Source organism: Pipra filicauda, unplaced genomic scaffold (assembly GCF_003945595.2).
Source record: "Pipra filicauda isolate LSUMZ 115617 unplaced genomic scaffold, ASM394559v2 scaffold175_size1500280_pilon, whole genome shotgun sequence".
Lineage (NCBI taxonomy): Eukaryota > Metazoa > Chordata > Aves > Passeriformes > Pipridae > Pipra > Pipra filicauda.
In genome coordinates, this window is record NW_024104273.1 from 653193 (window position 1) to 670827 (window position 17635).

The 17635-nt window shown below is 36.7% G+C and overlaps 1 protein-coding gene across 3 annotated transcripts in view; it reads right to left on the reverse strand.

The window, feature by feature from the left end:
* Positions 1-1260: 1260 nt before the first annotated feature.
* Positions 1261-17635, reverse strand: part of UBE2V2 (ubiquitin conjugating enzyme E2 V2) — a 35584-nt gene continuing 19209 nt past the window's right edge. For 2 of the 3 annotated variants that reach the window (XM_027713879.2, XM_027713908.2), the window contains exons 2-4: positions 12436-12581; positions 9034-9159; positions 1261-3363 (exon numbers count right to left, since the gene is read on the reverse strand). In XM_027713879.2, the coding sequence (XP_027569680.1) occupies positions 3217-3363; positions 9034-9159; positions 12436-12581 (419 nt within the window). In that variant the 3' untranslated portion in view covers positions 1261-3216. The remainder of the gene's footprint in view (positions 3364-9033; positions 9160-12435; positions 12582-17635) is intronic. The other variant, XM_027713888.2, reaches the window with a different exon arrangement.

Sequence of the window (17635 nt, forward strand, 5' to 3'; positions counted from 1 at the left end):
GTCCAAATTATACAGTTGCTATTATTATAGTTGATCAACTGCCATAAGATGCACTAAAATTTTCCTTTAGGTAATGCCCTATACAATAAAAAACATTTAGGAGGAATGTGCATTATGCATTTATTTCACAATAGCTGAGGGATTCATTCCTGGCTCTGTCTTGCTGGGTGACAAGTATTCTCAGCTTGCTTTCAGGAAGAGGAGCGTAATCAAGGCCGTTGGTACATTCACACCTTGCAACATTTTCTGTACTTTATTATCCATGAGTAAGGCACATTATTTGTAATGTGGCTATTTCCATAAGCTTGCTCATTGTATCTTAACGTTTAACAAAGCATGAATCATACCGTCTTTGGTTTTTTTCTTTGCTTCATAGAAAACATATCCCTCCCTCGAACAACCAAAACATAAGAACTTTGGCAATGCTCCAGAGCACAAAGCTAGTTTAAATCCCAGTCAGTGACCACCAACATGAAAAGAATTATATATTTAGAGCTTTTGCATTTTGTCCTTCACACAACTGTATTCAAATGGTGCTCTGCTTTGCAAGTTATACATTTATGGGTTTGACAAGAAAAAAAAAAATACACATTTAGTAACAATAGTAAATTCAAATCTTTCCAAAAGAATGTAACATAATTTAAATACGAGAGGAAAATTAAAATTCTGACATCTCAGTGGGTTACCTAAGAGAAACCACAAGAACGTGAGAAAGCAAATTACTAAGTAAAGGTTGATCAGACATGGATACCTGCAAAACAATGTAACCTGTCTGAAGGAGAGTAAGCAGCAGTGCTTCAAAATCATCTTCAGGTAGTGTAAGAGTTTCGAGGATGCTCTCAACTTTATGCAGTAGTTGAAGACATTTTAAAATTTCATAATTAATTACACTTAGACTTGTTCCAAGTGTGAGCAAAATGGAAAACCAACACACCTAAAATCACTGCAGGAATATTTTTACAGTAATCCTTGTATTACATACTCCAGTGTCAGACATCAGGTCAACTCCATCCACGACTGTTTTTTCTTTCTGCAAAATATATCTGCTTGCAGCTGGATATGCAGATTTTCACCAATACAAATGGTTAGACTGTTACAGGATCAATTTGCACCACACACAACCAAGCCAACAACGAGCCCTTTTTGACGTTCTGCGAATAAGTCAGCCTCTTTAATTATGTTACCAACCATATAATAACCTATGAGTATTTCTCATTCTCTCAGTAGTTTATGTTCCCAAAAACTCACATCTCAGAACTGTACTGTTCCATTATTTTAATTGATTAAATATAGATTAGCAGTGTTAGTGTAAGCAAAAAAGATTTAATGGCATCAATATCATTCAAATTAAATCAAGAAAGAAAATGTTGCAATGTATGTCAGCCAAACGGTCACAACTGATATGTTATATAAATACAGACATGAGGTAGCTGGCAGCTCTAAATCCACCAATCCTGGAAATGCCCAATTTGTCTAAAAAGCATAAACAAATATTAAATAAACCTTTCAAAAAAAAAAAAAGGACCACCTAGTTTATTGCTTTTAAAGGTTCACTGTTTACATCAGAAGTAGGCAAAGGCTTATCAAAGAAAGTTAGCTGGCTGTTGATGGCTTTTGATTATATCAATTTTTTCAAAAGAACCACGAAATAAAACTCTGGATGCAAACTGATGACTCACTCCCAATGATACATATTCTCATCAAAATGAACAAAGGCTTGCATTCTCCAAGTTGGGGGGACAGAGAAAGAAGGCATAATATCCAAAAGAACAGCATTAACTACTTGCTTATGAGAAATCAGTAACAGAACTAAAACCAGTGTTCCCACCAGACAGAATACATTGAAAACAACTGCAGGAGAGGCAGAAAGCATTCTAGCTGTGAAAACAGTGGCATCACGGCATATGAATCATGGAATGCACATGAAAATATGATGATCTGTACCACAGGTGTAGGTTTTTTTAGTAAAGCTTCCTGAAGTTTCTTTCTTGTGTGTTTCAGAAAAGGCAAAAGTGGAACAGACAAGAAGAAAAGGCAAGAAACATAAAAGAGGAAAAGATGCAAGAAAGCAAGACAAAGGACCTAGAACAGACTTCAGCAATGTGGTCTGAAAACTGCTTAGAGGTTAAGGAAGCAGAGTGAAAGTTATGCTCATTTCTCAAAAGAATATGGAGGGGAACTAAAGGGGACGTGCGTAGGCAAGGGGTTTTTCCTTGTTTTTATTTTTAGTTTGGTTTGGGGGTTTTTTTGAAATAACATATATACACACACACACACAGAGTGCAAGTTTGTCTAAAGAAGTGATACTACAGATGACAGAACTCACTCCCCTGCAACAAATGGAATTTCTTGACCTCTCAAGCAAACTAAACATACAAAAGTGATAAGGACAAAAGGTGCATGTAACACCAGCAGCAATATTATGTTTGGCTTTCCACTACTTCTGCAAGTTACTGTACATATATTACATCACTATTATAGAAATGGCACAGCCTCAGACACTTTCCACATTTTATTTACATTTTAAGACTAACTTTAATCTCAATCACATATCCATACATTTCCTTTGTTTCACTAAAACTTAAATGCATGGTTTATTAGAACAAAGACTGTAAACAAATATTTGTCATGTCCGATACATGTAACACAGGAGCTGCTTAACAGAAATTAATCCCCCCACTTTATAAATACAGGTATCAAAACAATCCTGAACATACTTTGTGACACTACTAGTAGTCGGCACCCACACCCTTGCAAAATTAAAACAAGATGAGCAACGGTATTCACTGTACCTGCTACCTTAAAACAAATTTAATTGCAGCTCTTTTACTAAGCAAGATGGATAAAGCATGCCATTTATATTTTGCCTTCTCCAGAGATTATTTTCAGTAACATATATTATTCCACAGCAATCTGACACTTTCTGTCATGCTTTCATCTTGTAAAACCTGAATTCCAATTTTAGGCTATTTCAGGCTTATGCTTAAATGACAGTGCCTCGATAAGAGAAAAAAAATAATTGTGCTGCCTTTTTCTCCCATAGTGCCTGAAAACATATTGGGCATACATATATTATATATTCTTACAAATGTCCAGGTCATGTATACCAGCTGAAATTCATTAATGTGTGGGTGTTTGCATTGTGAGATTTAATCAAGACATTAACATGAGTAGAAGGTTGTTGTTTTAAGACAGAAGTTTGAGAATCAGCTAAAATTAATTATTGTAAGTTTGTCCCTCTGGAGGTTGTGGAAGCTTCATATTTTCTTTGGACATCATTAGACGTCTTAGCTCTTGAAGTACAACTTTAATGCTATATGAATTTTGCCATTTTGCTAACACTGGTATGCTCCGTGCATCCACCTGGGAAAAGAAGAAAGAAATCTAAGTTATGATGGAACATAAAATCTCTACATAAATAACTGTTGTTGACCTAATTGCTCTAAGAAACGTTCTAAGCATTCCCTGACACTTTCTCTGTGGCATAAAGTCCCTGTGTTCATACAATATTTTAAGGAAAACAATCACGTACTTACACACAAATACAGATTCTGTAATGAAATCCATGCAGGTGGACCCTTCCATCTGTGCTGCTACTAATATTAGTGAGAAGGAAAGTAGGGAGGGAGGAGGGCATCAGCAACCGGTTCACTGCAAAACTGGAGTTGCTATTTAGTATAAGTTATAGGGTTTTTTTTCAAATTACCCCCAAAAAAAGAAACAAGTAATCACCTTCACTATGCTAATACAAGCACCTGGGTATTCCTCAGTTCTTTAAAAGAACCTGCCACGCAAGAGTCCGTAGAATACTTTTGTAAAGGTACGTTTCCCTTGTTTTTTCCTCGCTACAAGTATTGTTAGTGATTTATTTCACATCGCTATTACATGGTGCTTCTGACACATCTAGAGTCACTACACATACTAAGAAATGTCTTGAAATACTGAAATAACTGATCCATAATGTTTGGACATTTCTTAGTTCTTTGCATCCTTCTTACAGTAAGTCATCTTACGGAGCCGTGAAGATTACTGTACATCACTTACCAATTTGAATATGAACTGAAAGGAAAGGACATGGGACTTCTCCTATGCGTTTATAAAACCTGTGGGACAATTTACACAATTATATTATAACAGGGAGGTTTCCATAGGAAAGTCAGCAATTGAAAGTCATCCTGGGAATTGTTTTGGCAGCAGGTTAAGTCCCAGCCTCTGCACAGAGGAACTTAACAACACAGAGGGGTCTACAGTCGTGCAATTGCAAAGCAGGCCCATGGGCAGGAATAGGGCTACTGAATTCCACTGGCAGAGTAGCATGGGCAGCCCACATGGCTATAAAAGTAAGGGAAACCACTATTTTGTGATTTAGACAGCATAAAACATCAAGAAGTTTCTTATTCCATCTTAAGTGCAAGCTGAAAGAAAAAACACTTGTAATCAGAAATAAGAACGTTAATACAGATGTCTTATTTCTAGATTATTCGAAGTGAGGCTATTTTCAGAACACCGGATGAGACTAAACCTTTTTGTAGGACGAAGCTGGGTCCAAGGTTTAACAATGGGCTGGCCTGGGCAGCAATACTAACCCAAGAAACTTCTGCTCCCTCTCACTAGTCACTTTTCATTTAACTGTGCTACTTCCTATCAGCTCAGGTGAACCATTCAATGTACAAGGAGCTACTTTCTGAACTGAACTGACAGAACCAATCCAGTTTAAAAAAACCACCTTGGAAAGAAGTCCCTAAGAAGGATCCTTGATCTTGTTCACAGCTCAGTACTAAAAAGCATTTATTTTCACACAAATAATGTTCTGCTCAGAATCTGGAACCCCTTACAGTCAGTAGAGTTGCCTAAGACAGCATATCATCAAACTAAAGTATGAAAGGCAGACAGATTACTTAATAATTATTGCAAACATTTAATAAATTAGGAAGAAAAACAGCATCAAAAGAAAAGCACTATTTTGGAGAAGCATCATGCCATTTTAAAATACACAGGTGTATGAGCTAATACAGAAAGGTTTTGAAAGTTAACACTAGTGAAACCATCACTGTAATTCCTGTACTATTACTACTTTTTTAAAGGAGTATTTGGTTTAGTGTAGTAGATAAGAGTCAAAATGGCTGGAAAGGTAGTTGTTCTGGGACTACAGAAATGAACATCAATCTTCAGTCTGGCCATTCTGTTTTAACACCATCTTCCTTCTCCTTGCTTCTCTTCAACTTTGTCTTTGTAGGCTCCCTCAAATCTGCATATCTGCCTCAATTACTGCACATAGCAGTCAGTCACTACTGCTATTCAATCAATACAATACTACATAGACTGGAACATGAGAGCTGACCACTTATAAGTTCCTCCTGCTTTTCTTTCTTGACTGGGAATTTGTAACAACAAACTCACAGACTGCAAATTCTGCTTTAACATTGTTATGGTTGTTTTCTGACTAAAGACTGCTGCAACATGACATTTTCGTTGCTATTTATCTCAAGTCTCTTTTCTGCAAGTCACCAACTTCTCTTATAACATCTTGCACCAGTGAAGATTTTGGCTCAGGTTCTGTTTTCTCTGTTGCAGAATTGATTTCCAAGCTGCTTCACAATAAACTCACTTTATGAAGAACAATGATAAGACATTTAAAAGAGTGACACAAACTGTGTTCAAATCGCACAAAAGCATTAGGTAATATTCAAATACATGCCCCGGGACACAGTGGGAGACATTTCAAAGTTACATAAAAGCTGATAAAGCTGCAAACTGCAATCTGAAGACTACTTTATTCTGGGGGTAGACCACTGTGAAACCTTAAACAATAGCAGGAGAAGCAATATGTATAATGCATCATTCTTTTCTAAACAGTTGAAAATAAAACAAACTATTTTACACAATGATGCAAAGTATTCAGTGTTTATAATGTTCCAAATAACTTCAACAAGTAGCAAATGGTAACAAATGTCTACAATAAACATACTCAAAGCAGTAACTGGACAGCAGCTTACTGAGTTGTAGCTGACAGTGTCCCAAGTGATTTTAAAGGAAACAAGTATTTCCAGCTGTAAATGGTATCTAAATGAACAGAAGTGATTGCAAGTCCTGCAAGACAGACTGCTGAAGAGCGCTCTCAAAGATGGAAAAATCAGGCAACCTCAAAAGACAATGGAAAATAAACAGCACATCAGAATGCAATCTGTGTGTTATCAGTATGGGATACATAAGTCTCCAAGAGAAAAGACTCTACAGCATTACGAATGATAACTTAGTTTTACAACAGTAATGCCATTAATACATAAAGGCATTTTGTCCAACTCTACACAAGTACTTGGATTAGCTTTTCTGACCTTAGTAATATAATTCTGAATACAAATGCAGCAGCTCCATAAGCAAACTGAAAAGAAAACCACAAAAAACTTGCAGATAAGAAAGATAATTTAACAGGGTGCCTTAGAACACCTAAGTTAAGTCTTTTGAGATAAAATACTCCTGAACTAATCCTCTCCTTTCCTGCACTAAATTTATCAAACAGCGATCGCTGAAGATATGCTGCTGACAGAAAAGTTACTTACAAGCAAAACTCCTCTCTCAGAGAATAATCAATCAAAAAGTCAATAAAGTTGGACCTGTCAGTATTAATAAATTCATTACACACACATACTTTTCATGCAAAGTGTAAAAGGGATTTGTAAGTCAAGAAGGTTGAGAATCACTGCCAACAAGGCAGTATGAGACTACTTTCCTTAGAGCCCCAGTGACTAGCACTTATCCACCTTTCCCCTCCACCACTCACACTCTAACTCAACAGAAATTATCACCTTCTAAACTCACAGGGGGGGGCCCTACTTTTCCTCAGGTGTTAATTGGCACACATCTCCTGTAAAGCCTACCTTAACAACATTACAAATGTTTTGAGCATGATCTGCTAAAGACACACAATTACAGCTGCCATTTCTCTCAGGTCTCTTTTCTGCAAGTCACCAACTTCTTCGTGACATCTATAAGCAATGTGATCAAAAGCTGGCCACATATCAAAAACCAGGGTGCACACAGAAGCACGGATAGTAGAACATGTCTGAAGATGAAAGCCTGCCATTCATTCAAAGAATGCAGCAAACGACTTGTGATCCAATAAATGAAAGATGACCAGAAAGTGGGAGAACAGTTCGAAAGAAACAAGAAGAAACTATCAGGAAGCAGCAACATGAACTGTTCCGGGATGCTGAACCCCGTTTACCTCACAGTTTCTCTAATGAGCACAAAGGCAAAACAAGATAAAATGCAAGACACTGGGACAATTGGCACATTAAGGATTAGGTAATATATGTGTTTTAGATTCATTACTTATGAAAGCTTTTCATTAAAAATATTATTTAGTCCTATTTAAATTCATTTTTTAAAAAAAGTTATGCATTTGCATAGCAAATCCTTCATATGATACACAAGTTTATAGAACTGTTGAGGGGAAAATGAATGAAGGTTTTGTATAAGGTTTGAACTTATTAAAATCAAATTTTCCTGTAGCGATGACTCAATTTTTACAGTGCTTTCACAATGACCAGGCAGATCTCCTGTCACAGTATTCACCCTCAGCAAGCTGAGGAGTGTAGACTTCTCCAAACAAAAGCTCAAGTCAACTGGCTCGGTAAACATGAGCCTTCAGGCTCTACAAGTCTGAGATCCTGCTTCCCAAAACCAACACCTACACTCTGAGGCAGGCAGAGATGAAGAAAGAAGGGCATGCTTCTCTACCAATTCAGAGTAATCCATGTTAGTAGGAAGAGGTACAAAAACCACATATTCTAAACACACCAAAAGCTCTGCTGCATTCCAAATTGGCAGTTTCTGCTAATGACAACGCAATAAATACATAAACTTAGGTAACAAGCCACAGCTGTGATGAAAGGCATCCATTGACAGATAGCAATTTTGATAAGATCTTCAGGTAGAGTAACATTGTTGGCTACATAAAAGTATTTTCAAAGTAATTTTAGATTATTTCTGAAGTGTTAGTGCACTGGCTTTGGATGACCAACCAGAACACTACCATAGCTCAAAAGAACCCTTGAGAACCTCTCCCTCCACTACAGTCATTTAGAAACTTAAAGTTTCACATTTCAGTACTATTAATTACAGCAATCAAAGTCCACCTTTCTTTTAGATTTTGCAAATTATTTAAAATCCAAAGATGGTCTTTGACTCATCTCTAATGTAACCTTAACCCAGTTACTTTGCATCCACTGAAGACAAATGTACACACAGACAAGTGTGATATATTATTGCATTTCCTGCTGATATATGTATATACCACTGTAAAGGTAAGACAGCTCACACCTCCTTTCATTGAGCAATGGGGTACCTCAGGCTTACTCACAGGATTAAAGTACTTAGTGAATAGCTGAGTAACAAACTTATTTGAGCTGCTGCCATTGCTCATGTACATGAACTCCTCCCATCCTAAGTGCAGGATCAGTGCAACTAACTTATTGCAAACTGATCTTTAAAATGAAAGTGATTACCATCTATGCCAAAAGATCTTAAGATTGAAGCTCAGAATCACCTTGGATCTGAATAAAGTCAGTATAAAGAAAACAAGTATATAAATACACCAGTTCATTAAAGGTGAGTTAATACATCGGGATTGAGTCTCATCAGAAACAACTTCCATTTTTAATTAATGGAAAAATCTGAAAAAGTTTGTAATATTCCTGTTATAAATCCCCTTTTGTAAGAGTATTACAAGGGAAACATCTACACATAGCTTAAACACTAATTGTTTTCCCATTCAAAACTAAAACTTTCATCTTCATTTAAAAGAAAAAACTGTCTCAGTACTATAAATAATGCTTGTCTCATTGATAAGCCACTAAGAGCCACAAAGATTTGAAGTAGTAGGCCACAAAAATTCAATTTAAAACAGTACTTATATTATAAAAATTAAATATGAAAACTCTGTCCAACATGCATATTCCTCACCTGAGTTTTTCAAAGAAATACTTTATAATATAAATTAAGAACATGGTTGATCTTACCATTTCAACTTACCATTCCATTGGAATTATTTATTCCATTCATATTAATTTTAGTTACAAATCTAACTGTAGGAGGTGCTTCTGGATATTTAGGTCCACACTCTACTTTCAGACTGTATATTCTGTTTTCATAGTTTGTCTAGAAGGCAAAAAAACAGACTAATGCACTTTACTGAACGCTAAATATTACTGATTTTTTAAAAAGCAGAGTGAAGGCGAGAAGAATAAAGCTCAAGAAATATGAAATAAATATAAATTTGTTAATACTGTGTACAAACTGAAGGTCTTGGATTACTGACTGATACTCCACTCTTCTGGTTATATTGATTGCTTCAGGATTATGTGTAAATTATACTACCTATTGACTATTCCATACACAAGTTTTAACACAATACAATTCTTTCTTTAAATCACATTTGCTCTCATCCTTTCTACCCACCTGCATTCTCAAAACAACACTGGAATAGTACAGGGCTGAGAGAAATTAATAATCTTTAGGAAAACTACCACTTTCTCCTGTAATGAAATATCTAACACTGCAAAAAAACTGGAAATGGAGAAAGATGGATAACTCAAGTTAAGATATAACCAAGAACAAGATAAAAAAAGGATCTGCAAAAGAAACATATTCTGCAAGTAATTAACACTATGGAAAATATATAAGATGCTTGGTTTACTGGAGGATTTATGAACTTTGGACAATAAAGTGACTGCTAGCTTGCAGATGTCATTCCCAAGTGACTAGAGAGCAGATAATTCTAAATGCAAGTATATTTTGAGAAAGTCACATTAAAATTAGGTATGGTTCTATCTTTTTTAACCTTTTCAAGTAGACCATACCAAGGATCAGTGGCTTTGCTGGTCACTGATGCACACGCCTCTGTGCTCTAAAAGGAAGATAAAGTCACTTTCTACACCTGTCTTTCTATTGGCACAACAGATACAGCCAACGTGAACCAAAAGCAGCAACATGCCTCTGAACTTTCCAAAAGCAGCATCTTTAAGCTGTTCTGCATCAGCCAGCCGTCACTCCAAGTAGAAGTATCAACCACGAAGCCAAGTTACCAAACAACAGTCCACTCTGTGGTCAATTAAAAAGCAGAATGGAAATAGGACTACTAAAGCTCCCTAACTAAAGCACCCTAACTGTGTACCATAATTTTGAGAAGGCATAGAAACTGAGCAGCAAGTGAGTCAGAAAGAAACAAGGCAATACAAAAGGTTTTCTTTGATTCTTTCCCATTACTGTGAGGGTGGTGAGACACTGGAACAGGTTACCCAGGGAGGTTGTGGATGTCTCAACCCTGGCAGTGTTCAAGGCCAGGCTGGATAAGGCCTTGGTAGGATTGTGGGGGGCAGAGGGGGCGCTGGGACTAGATGACCTTTAAGGTCCCTTCCAACCCTTAACATTCTCATTTTATGATTAAAAGCTAAAGGTCCAATACAAGTCATCTTGTCCTGCTACAGGTAACATAGCTGGTAGCACAGCAAGAAAATATTAACAAAAATTCTCATTATTCACTCAGCTAAAACAATTTACTTTCCCATAGAGGGATAGTGGAAACAGGTCAAAATGTATATATATACTGCTCAAAACTCTGAAAAATTCCAAGAACAGCACTCATTCTCATTCCCTTATTTGTATCCAGGTGGCTTCTCAATTTTGCTGAGTTTATCAAGTCATTGTTTTACTGTGAGCCAAGCATCCCTTGCCAGCTTCCCAAAAAGCCTAAAGCCCCATTTTCTGGGGGTCAGAAAAATGTTTCCTTCAATCCAAAACAAATCTTACCCTCCTCCATCCATGCCGGTCACCTTTCAAATGAAGCAAGAAAAAAACCCTGATAAGCAATTTTTGCACAGCTCTAGAGAAGCCACCTACGAGAAGTTCATGCTGTGGACAGTATTAATAACTTTCTCTGTGTTTTGCCTTACTGCACCATCTATATAACTCAGCCAATTCAAAAACCCACCTATCTTTTACAAACACTGAAAAGCGGATATGCAATTCCTCTCAAGATGCCACCACTGGCTTGGGAACTGGTGGCTTCCACTTTCTACAATCACTGCATACTGCCAGTCATTCTATCAGCAAGATTGCAAGTCCCTGATATGGCACAAGATATTATCTGCATGCATTCTTTCTCATAAAAAAAATAAAATGACAGAAATACAAACTGACCAGAATTAACAGCGCATACCAGGCTCGGTTGAGTTCATTATTTTTTTAACACAAATGAGATGCTCTATAATAATCACTCCCTTCAAAGATATAGAGTAGTCTACCTTAGGTCGAATAAGAAACCAGTCACAGGCAGTTCTGGAGGCTTTTTGGAGGGGGAGACACTACTTCAGCTAGCTCAAATTTGAGAGTTCTTATCCAAATCCATAACACTACAAAGTTTCTTCAAAATGTACTCAAACACTGATTCCACAGAAGTTAGCATCCAAAGCATACAATCATTATGCTTATACTTTAAATTTGTCCTCTCCCAAATGCACTCAAATCTTAGGAGCTCACAACAATTATTCAAGTGTTCATTACAGTCTGCTGCAAGTTGGAACTGACTTCCAAAAGGAGTTTGAATTACACTGAATCTAACTCTGGAACTCTGTTATCCTGCAAGGCACTGTCTTCACTGAGGCCAAGTTCTGATCCCGGCTCTTGTCCTGGACAGTTATTTCAACAGATAGTAACGTCGTGCTAGCAGTGCAAGACATATGCTACTTAGTCATTTAAAAGTCTCATTTACACATTGAACTTTTGTGTCATATTGTAACTCATGAGAAAGTGTGCACATAAGTAAAGGAGTCTCCACTTGCATCTCATGAGGCAGATACTCAGATACAAGAGATGATTACTTCTCTTGCAGGTTTTATCAATCTAAATGACATTCTACAGAACTTCAAAGGCCAGAAGGATTTGAGCTTTGTGCATATACTTTAACTATCAGAGGTAATTAAAAGCCTCTTAGTCTTTAGGCATGATACAACTGAAACACTGACACTGCTATACTGAAAGACTATTTGATAAAACTTGTAAAAGTTGAAAATATATTGCCAGTTTACTATAAAATTGAAACTACCAGGTACATATGACAAACTGTGGAAAGACAGCTATCTGTTTATTGTATTATTGCTGTACACTTCTGAGCAGTAATAGTGGAAATACAGAATGAATATATTCCTAACAGTAAAATAAGTCTCAAATCACAAGTGGCTTTTACAGCCAGCTGCAGAAACAGGGAAGGCTAGACTGAAAACACTAACATGCCTGAAAGTGAAGAATTCTAACAGGAATATATAGCATTTCTACAATTTCATACATTGAATTTCAACTAATTCCTTTATGGTGTAGAAAAGTAACATTTTTTTGCATTTTGTATTGCCTACAAACTTATTAATTCATCACACTTACCCTTGGCGGCCCAATAATCATTCCTGTCCATCTGGTGAGTGTCATATCTTCATCATCTTCAAGGCCCCAGCTTACTGTACCATCACCTACTCCCTTCTGCCCTTCTTCAAGTTCTTCCAACAAGCGAAAATTACGAGGTACTTTAACTGGAGAAAAGGGGAAAATGTAATTCTCCTCACATTAAGGAAAAAGGAAACAATTTCATTGCTTTTATATATTACACAACGGCAACTGCTGAATATACTTTCAAAGTCAAACAAATACTGCCTGCATGAGTTCATTTAGCACTCCGATTGCTTTGAAGCAACTAACTGCTTCACTGGAAGGTAGTTACTACCAATATAAGCCATAAAAGAGAAAATAAGAGAGCTTTCTTTAGTTTAAGAGCTTTCTTTAGATGGCTTAATTCAGATCTTCTTTCCCAAGCACAGTACCATTTAGAAACAGCACATTTCAAAATCAATTCACTGTCTGTCAAGTTCTAATCAACTAGAATCCACATAAAATTGATATGGCAATTCTACTCAAAAAGTAATTACAGAATGCAGCATTTAACACAGATTATCTTAATAAATGTAAACTGTAAGAGAAAGATTGAAACATTTTCACTGGAGCTATTTTTAAAAACCCAACAAAACACTCTAATATCTGCAAACAAACTGAAAATCAAGCCTTTTTTAATCTAGTGATTAATATTGTCACTTACCAGAGGAAAAAAAATAAGCACAGAAACATTGATTAAGTTGTTAGAGAGAGATAATGACACATTCACAAAAGAATATGAAGATGTACTGCCTTAAAAGAGAGAAAACTAATATACTCACCAAACTATAGTTACTGGATTTTTATTATTATACATGAAAACAGGCAGATACTAATCGGTGTTAAACAACTGGATGCTTAATTGCTTTACATCACAGAAGCTAAAATGGTACTTCAGCACTGATGTAGGGAAAAAAGCTAATTGTGCATGCAATCATGGAATGCTTTCACTTTCAAATAAAATACGCACAATGAGGTAGTAGCCATATTATAATACGATAAGACTTCCATTTTCTCATAGTTGCTTATAGCTCTGTAATCTTTCTTACAGCTACTTACAGCTGAAGTTCTTTCCATGATTTTTTCTAGAGATCTTTTCTAGTACTGGAAGAATCCAGGTGCTCTATAAAACTAAAACTTAAGCCTGGGCACACGCAATGTTGTTAGCAAGTTTGAAAAAGATGGAGGTCAAAGAAAACTGTTTTTCATATCCACTATTCAGTCACTGGGATTTCAGGTTCTACATTACCTACTCTGTATTCCAAGCAGTCTCTAAGAAAAAAAACTAAGAGCAAGAGTATACATTATTTAGTCAATATGCAGTATATGGACCAGGACAGATACACATACCTTTCAGCAGCTATTCAAATAGCTTATCTTGCTTAACTATGATTTCTCTTCTATTATGTTTAAAACTTTTTTTTTTTTTTTTTTTTTTAGTAACACAGACTGGGGAGATGCTCCTAAAAATTTCAGAAACTATTGTCTCCAAGTTCTCCAAATTCCCATCAGAAAGCATTAAGAGTACATTGTCAGGACAGTGCAAGGAAATTAAGTCATTCACGTATGGCCTCACCTTCCTGCTTTGGTGTTGCCACTCATTTGAGCCCATAATGAGCTACTTCTGCTTGCTAACTGAGCAGAAAATTATACATTGTGGTTAGTTTTCTAACAGCTTAACAAATCAGCCCAGCTCACTGAGAGATCTGTCAAGTACTAGCATTAAAGTGCAGTCATGGCAGCAAAAACTCAGACAACCTCAATGTAAAAATATATAGAAGCTTATTTTTACAGATAACAGCTCACGTTCTACTACCTGCAAGCACTAGCACAGTACATCAAGGAGCAGATCACTTCTCAATACTTTGACACAGATCCTTTTAAAAAGCTTCATTTAAATTCATTTGCCCATTCCTCTGGTCCCATCCTGACTTCTCATTAACGTTATGTCTGTACACTTACGTATCTAATTCAGATCAGAGATGAGAACTGAGAATCATGCTTCTATCACACTATAAAGCACAAAGTTTTTACTTCTGCTCCAGATTCACAAATTCTCTAGAGTTGAGTCTGCCAGCATGATAAAATTCTACTAAACTTCTTGTTTTGCATCACATGACTGAACAGCTCCTGATTGGTATGTGGAACCTCAAAAAACACCCACAACAACCCCTGCCCCAAAACCCCATGTACTTTAGCATCCAATCATTACCTTAAACTTCTCCAGTGGCTGCTCAGACTGCAGAACTTCTGATTTACAGTTTAGCTCTTTAAAAACCACATAAAAGATGGTACCAAACAATTTCTTTCTGATCACCTGTTATCACCTTTCAGTACAGCTGAGAGGACCCAACTGCTCATTGCCTGGAGGTTCCATGCCTTCTCTCAGAACTCTGTTGTTCTTGCACTAACCAGACTCCTCTATTAGCCAAATTGTCACACTAATTTAGCAAAAAGCTGTTTTTCCTTCAGGCAAAAATCAAATCCAGCCAGTTAATCAATGGAATTGACTCAGGAAGAAAGATCAACTAATATCAGAGCTGACTGCTGTGTCTCCTCAGTGCCATCCTTTGCAACACCATGGGTGTGGGGATGAAGAAGCTCTTTGTGACAAAAAGCCACTGGACTGAGTCAGTTGTTCCATAAAATTGTACTCAACATACCAAACTGTAGGAGATGACACTTACAAGAAAATAAGAACCCCTTATGGTTAACTGACCTGTGTTAATCACATTTTTTCCACTACACTATCTGTGCTCACTAGTTCCTCTAATTGCCCAAGGGGAGAAGGGAAGGACTTGGGAAATCTCCAGAGCATCTCCAGAAAACAATTTAGATCTAACTGAAAAGAGACAAACATCTTAGAGCAAGTGCCAGGCTCCTCAAACTAACATTCTTATCAGTGCTTAAACTAGGTAGTAAAACACTGTTCTGAAGTTAAAAATAAGAGTAAAACCATCTAGTGTTAAAAAAATACACCAAAAAAAGCCCCATCAACAATAACAAAACATATCACCCTAATGAGATTCCAACTCACTAAAAAACTCCCAGAAAAAAGAATCTTAGTTCTCAACTATAACTGGACCAAAGATATGTTCAAAAAGGTTCTCTTTCAGAAAGTTACACATTTGAGTAACTACTACATTTGAGTCAACGGTGCATACACAACTTGCAGTTTTGTCTCTAATCCAGCACTGCTTCTAGCACAGCTATTTGCAATGACAGACTAAAGCTCTCCATTTGAAAATACAGACGGGCTCATCCAGATGAGGAAACAAAAAAAAGCAACACGCCCCTAGCCTTCCTTCCCTTTATCTGCAAAGCTCACCTCACTGTGGATTTCACTGACAAATAACCTCCTGACTCACCTGCCCCCAGATTGTCTCAGGAACTGTCAAACAACTTTTACCAAATTTTCACAAACAGTTGAAGTAAACATATTTCACTTACACAAACAAAACAAACAACATTCACTCACGCTTACCTATACCAATGGTTTTTAATTTAAACATTTAATCATGAAACTGGACTATAGAAACTGGTACCCTTTAGAACTCCATGAAATTATCAGTTAATTTAATATTTTGGACCCGTAAGAAGAGAATAAATGCAATAAAGGTAAATAAAGACCTTAATTTAAGCATGAGAGCCTATTTTCATACATATGGAGCTACTTCAGACATTACATTGTAAACTACCAAATTAATAGAAGCAGGAAATACATTATCACAAAGCTCAAGTCAGAAAAGAAGTTAGAGTTCTGCTTTTATCCAGAATCTGTATAACTGGGGAAAAAAAAAATCAGGACAAAAAAAAAAGGAATCTTTAGTATCCATTAGCAGGACCAAGAACTTTCACTGGAGCAATAAAGGTGAACTGCCTGAACCGACCTGTTCTTGCTAGTATGTCAGGCCACAGTTCCACAGTTGGTAATGTCACATCACCCATTAGTACAGAGACTTAATCAGCATCAAGACAGAACACACAATCGCACTTATGTCAAATCTGACAGAACACACTGGATATGCTAATCACATTTTTAAACAATTCACATGGACACACTCCTTCAAATACAGTCGAGAGTCCGAGCTCCCCACACATCAAATGATTCCTTGCTGTGTAACAGGCAGGAGTGGGATAACCTACACTCTTCTCCCAGCAGCTTATAAAAGGGAACAATAACCCTCATTATTCATAGACTGGGTCACAGCCTAAAGTGAGAGGTCTTCTGTTACAACCAAATCTATTTTTTTAGAATAACTGTCTATTACAATATCCATACCAACATTCAGTTTATCTTAAAATCTCCCTTAGCTCTTGTCTTCAATCACTCCTGAAAATTACATCAGTACCAGGACTCTTTCATCATAGTTAAATCAGCATACTCCATACTACCAACACTCCCCAAGACAGCTATAAAAACAAATCCTAATACAGATGCAAGAGCAAGCTATATCAGGAAATTATATGTTAACACAGCTAGGATACTGTCAGGGATGCTATTCGTCCTGATTGAGATAGCTATGTCAGGAAAAGACTGTAGTGTGAACAGTTTTGAATATGAGTTAGCTCTTGCCCACTGTCTTCCAGCTAACAGAAAGTGAAAATGTATATCTAGCTTGGTAACAAAGAGAAAAACTCTCAAACCCCATTTATCAGTTTCAGGCTGGCAAAAAGTATTTCTTAAGGGTAGGGAAACGGGGGAAGGATGTCAGCCTTGCAAATCCTAAGCCATAATATTTTATCTCCTGGGGCAGGGGGAGGAAGAAAAAAATCACAAAGAGAAACAGAGAGAATAACAGGTTCCTTTCAGCCTCTGAACAATTCATCTTGCTCTGGACAAAATAAAGCAAGAAAATGAAATATTGTACTAACAACACCACCACACCACACACCCACAAAAAGAACATAAAACCAAAGCCTTAAACAGGTCCTGAAATGAGCAATACACAAAGAGAGGAAAGAGGGCCCCGGGCATGTAACATACTAACATATTCTATTATGGTTGCAAAAGATATTTCTGTGAAAATAAATTTTTGAAAGACATCCTTCTCTAGGAAAAAAAAAAACCCACCTTTATAAAAAACTTGATCTATATTTTTATTTCATCAGTTACATCACATACTCTTTTGCCTAGTAAAGTGTTCTGTGAATACAC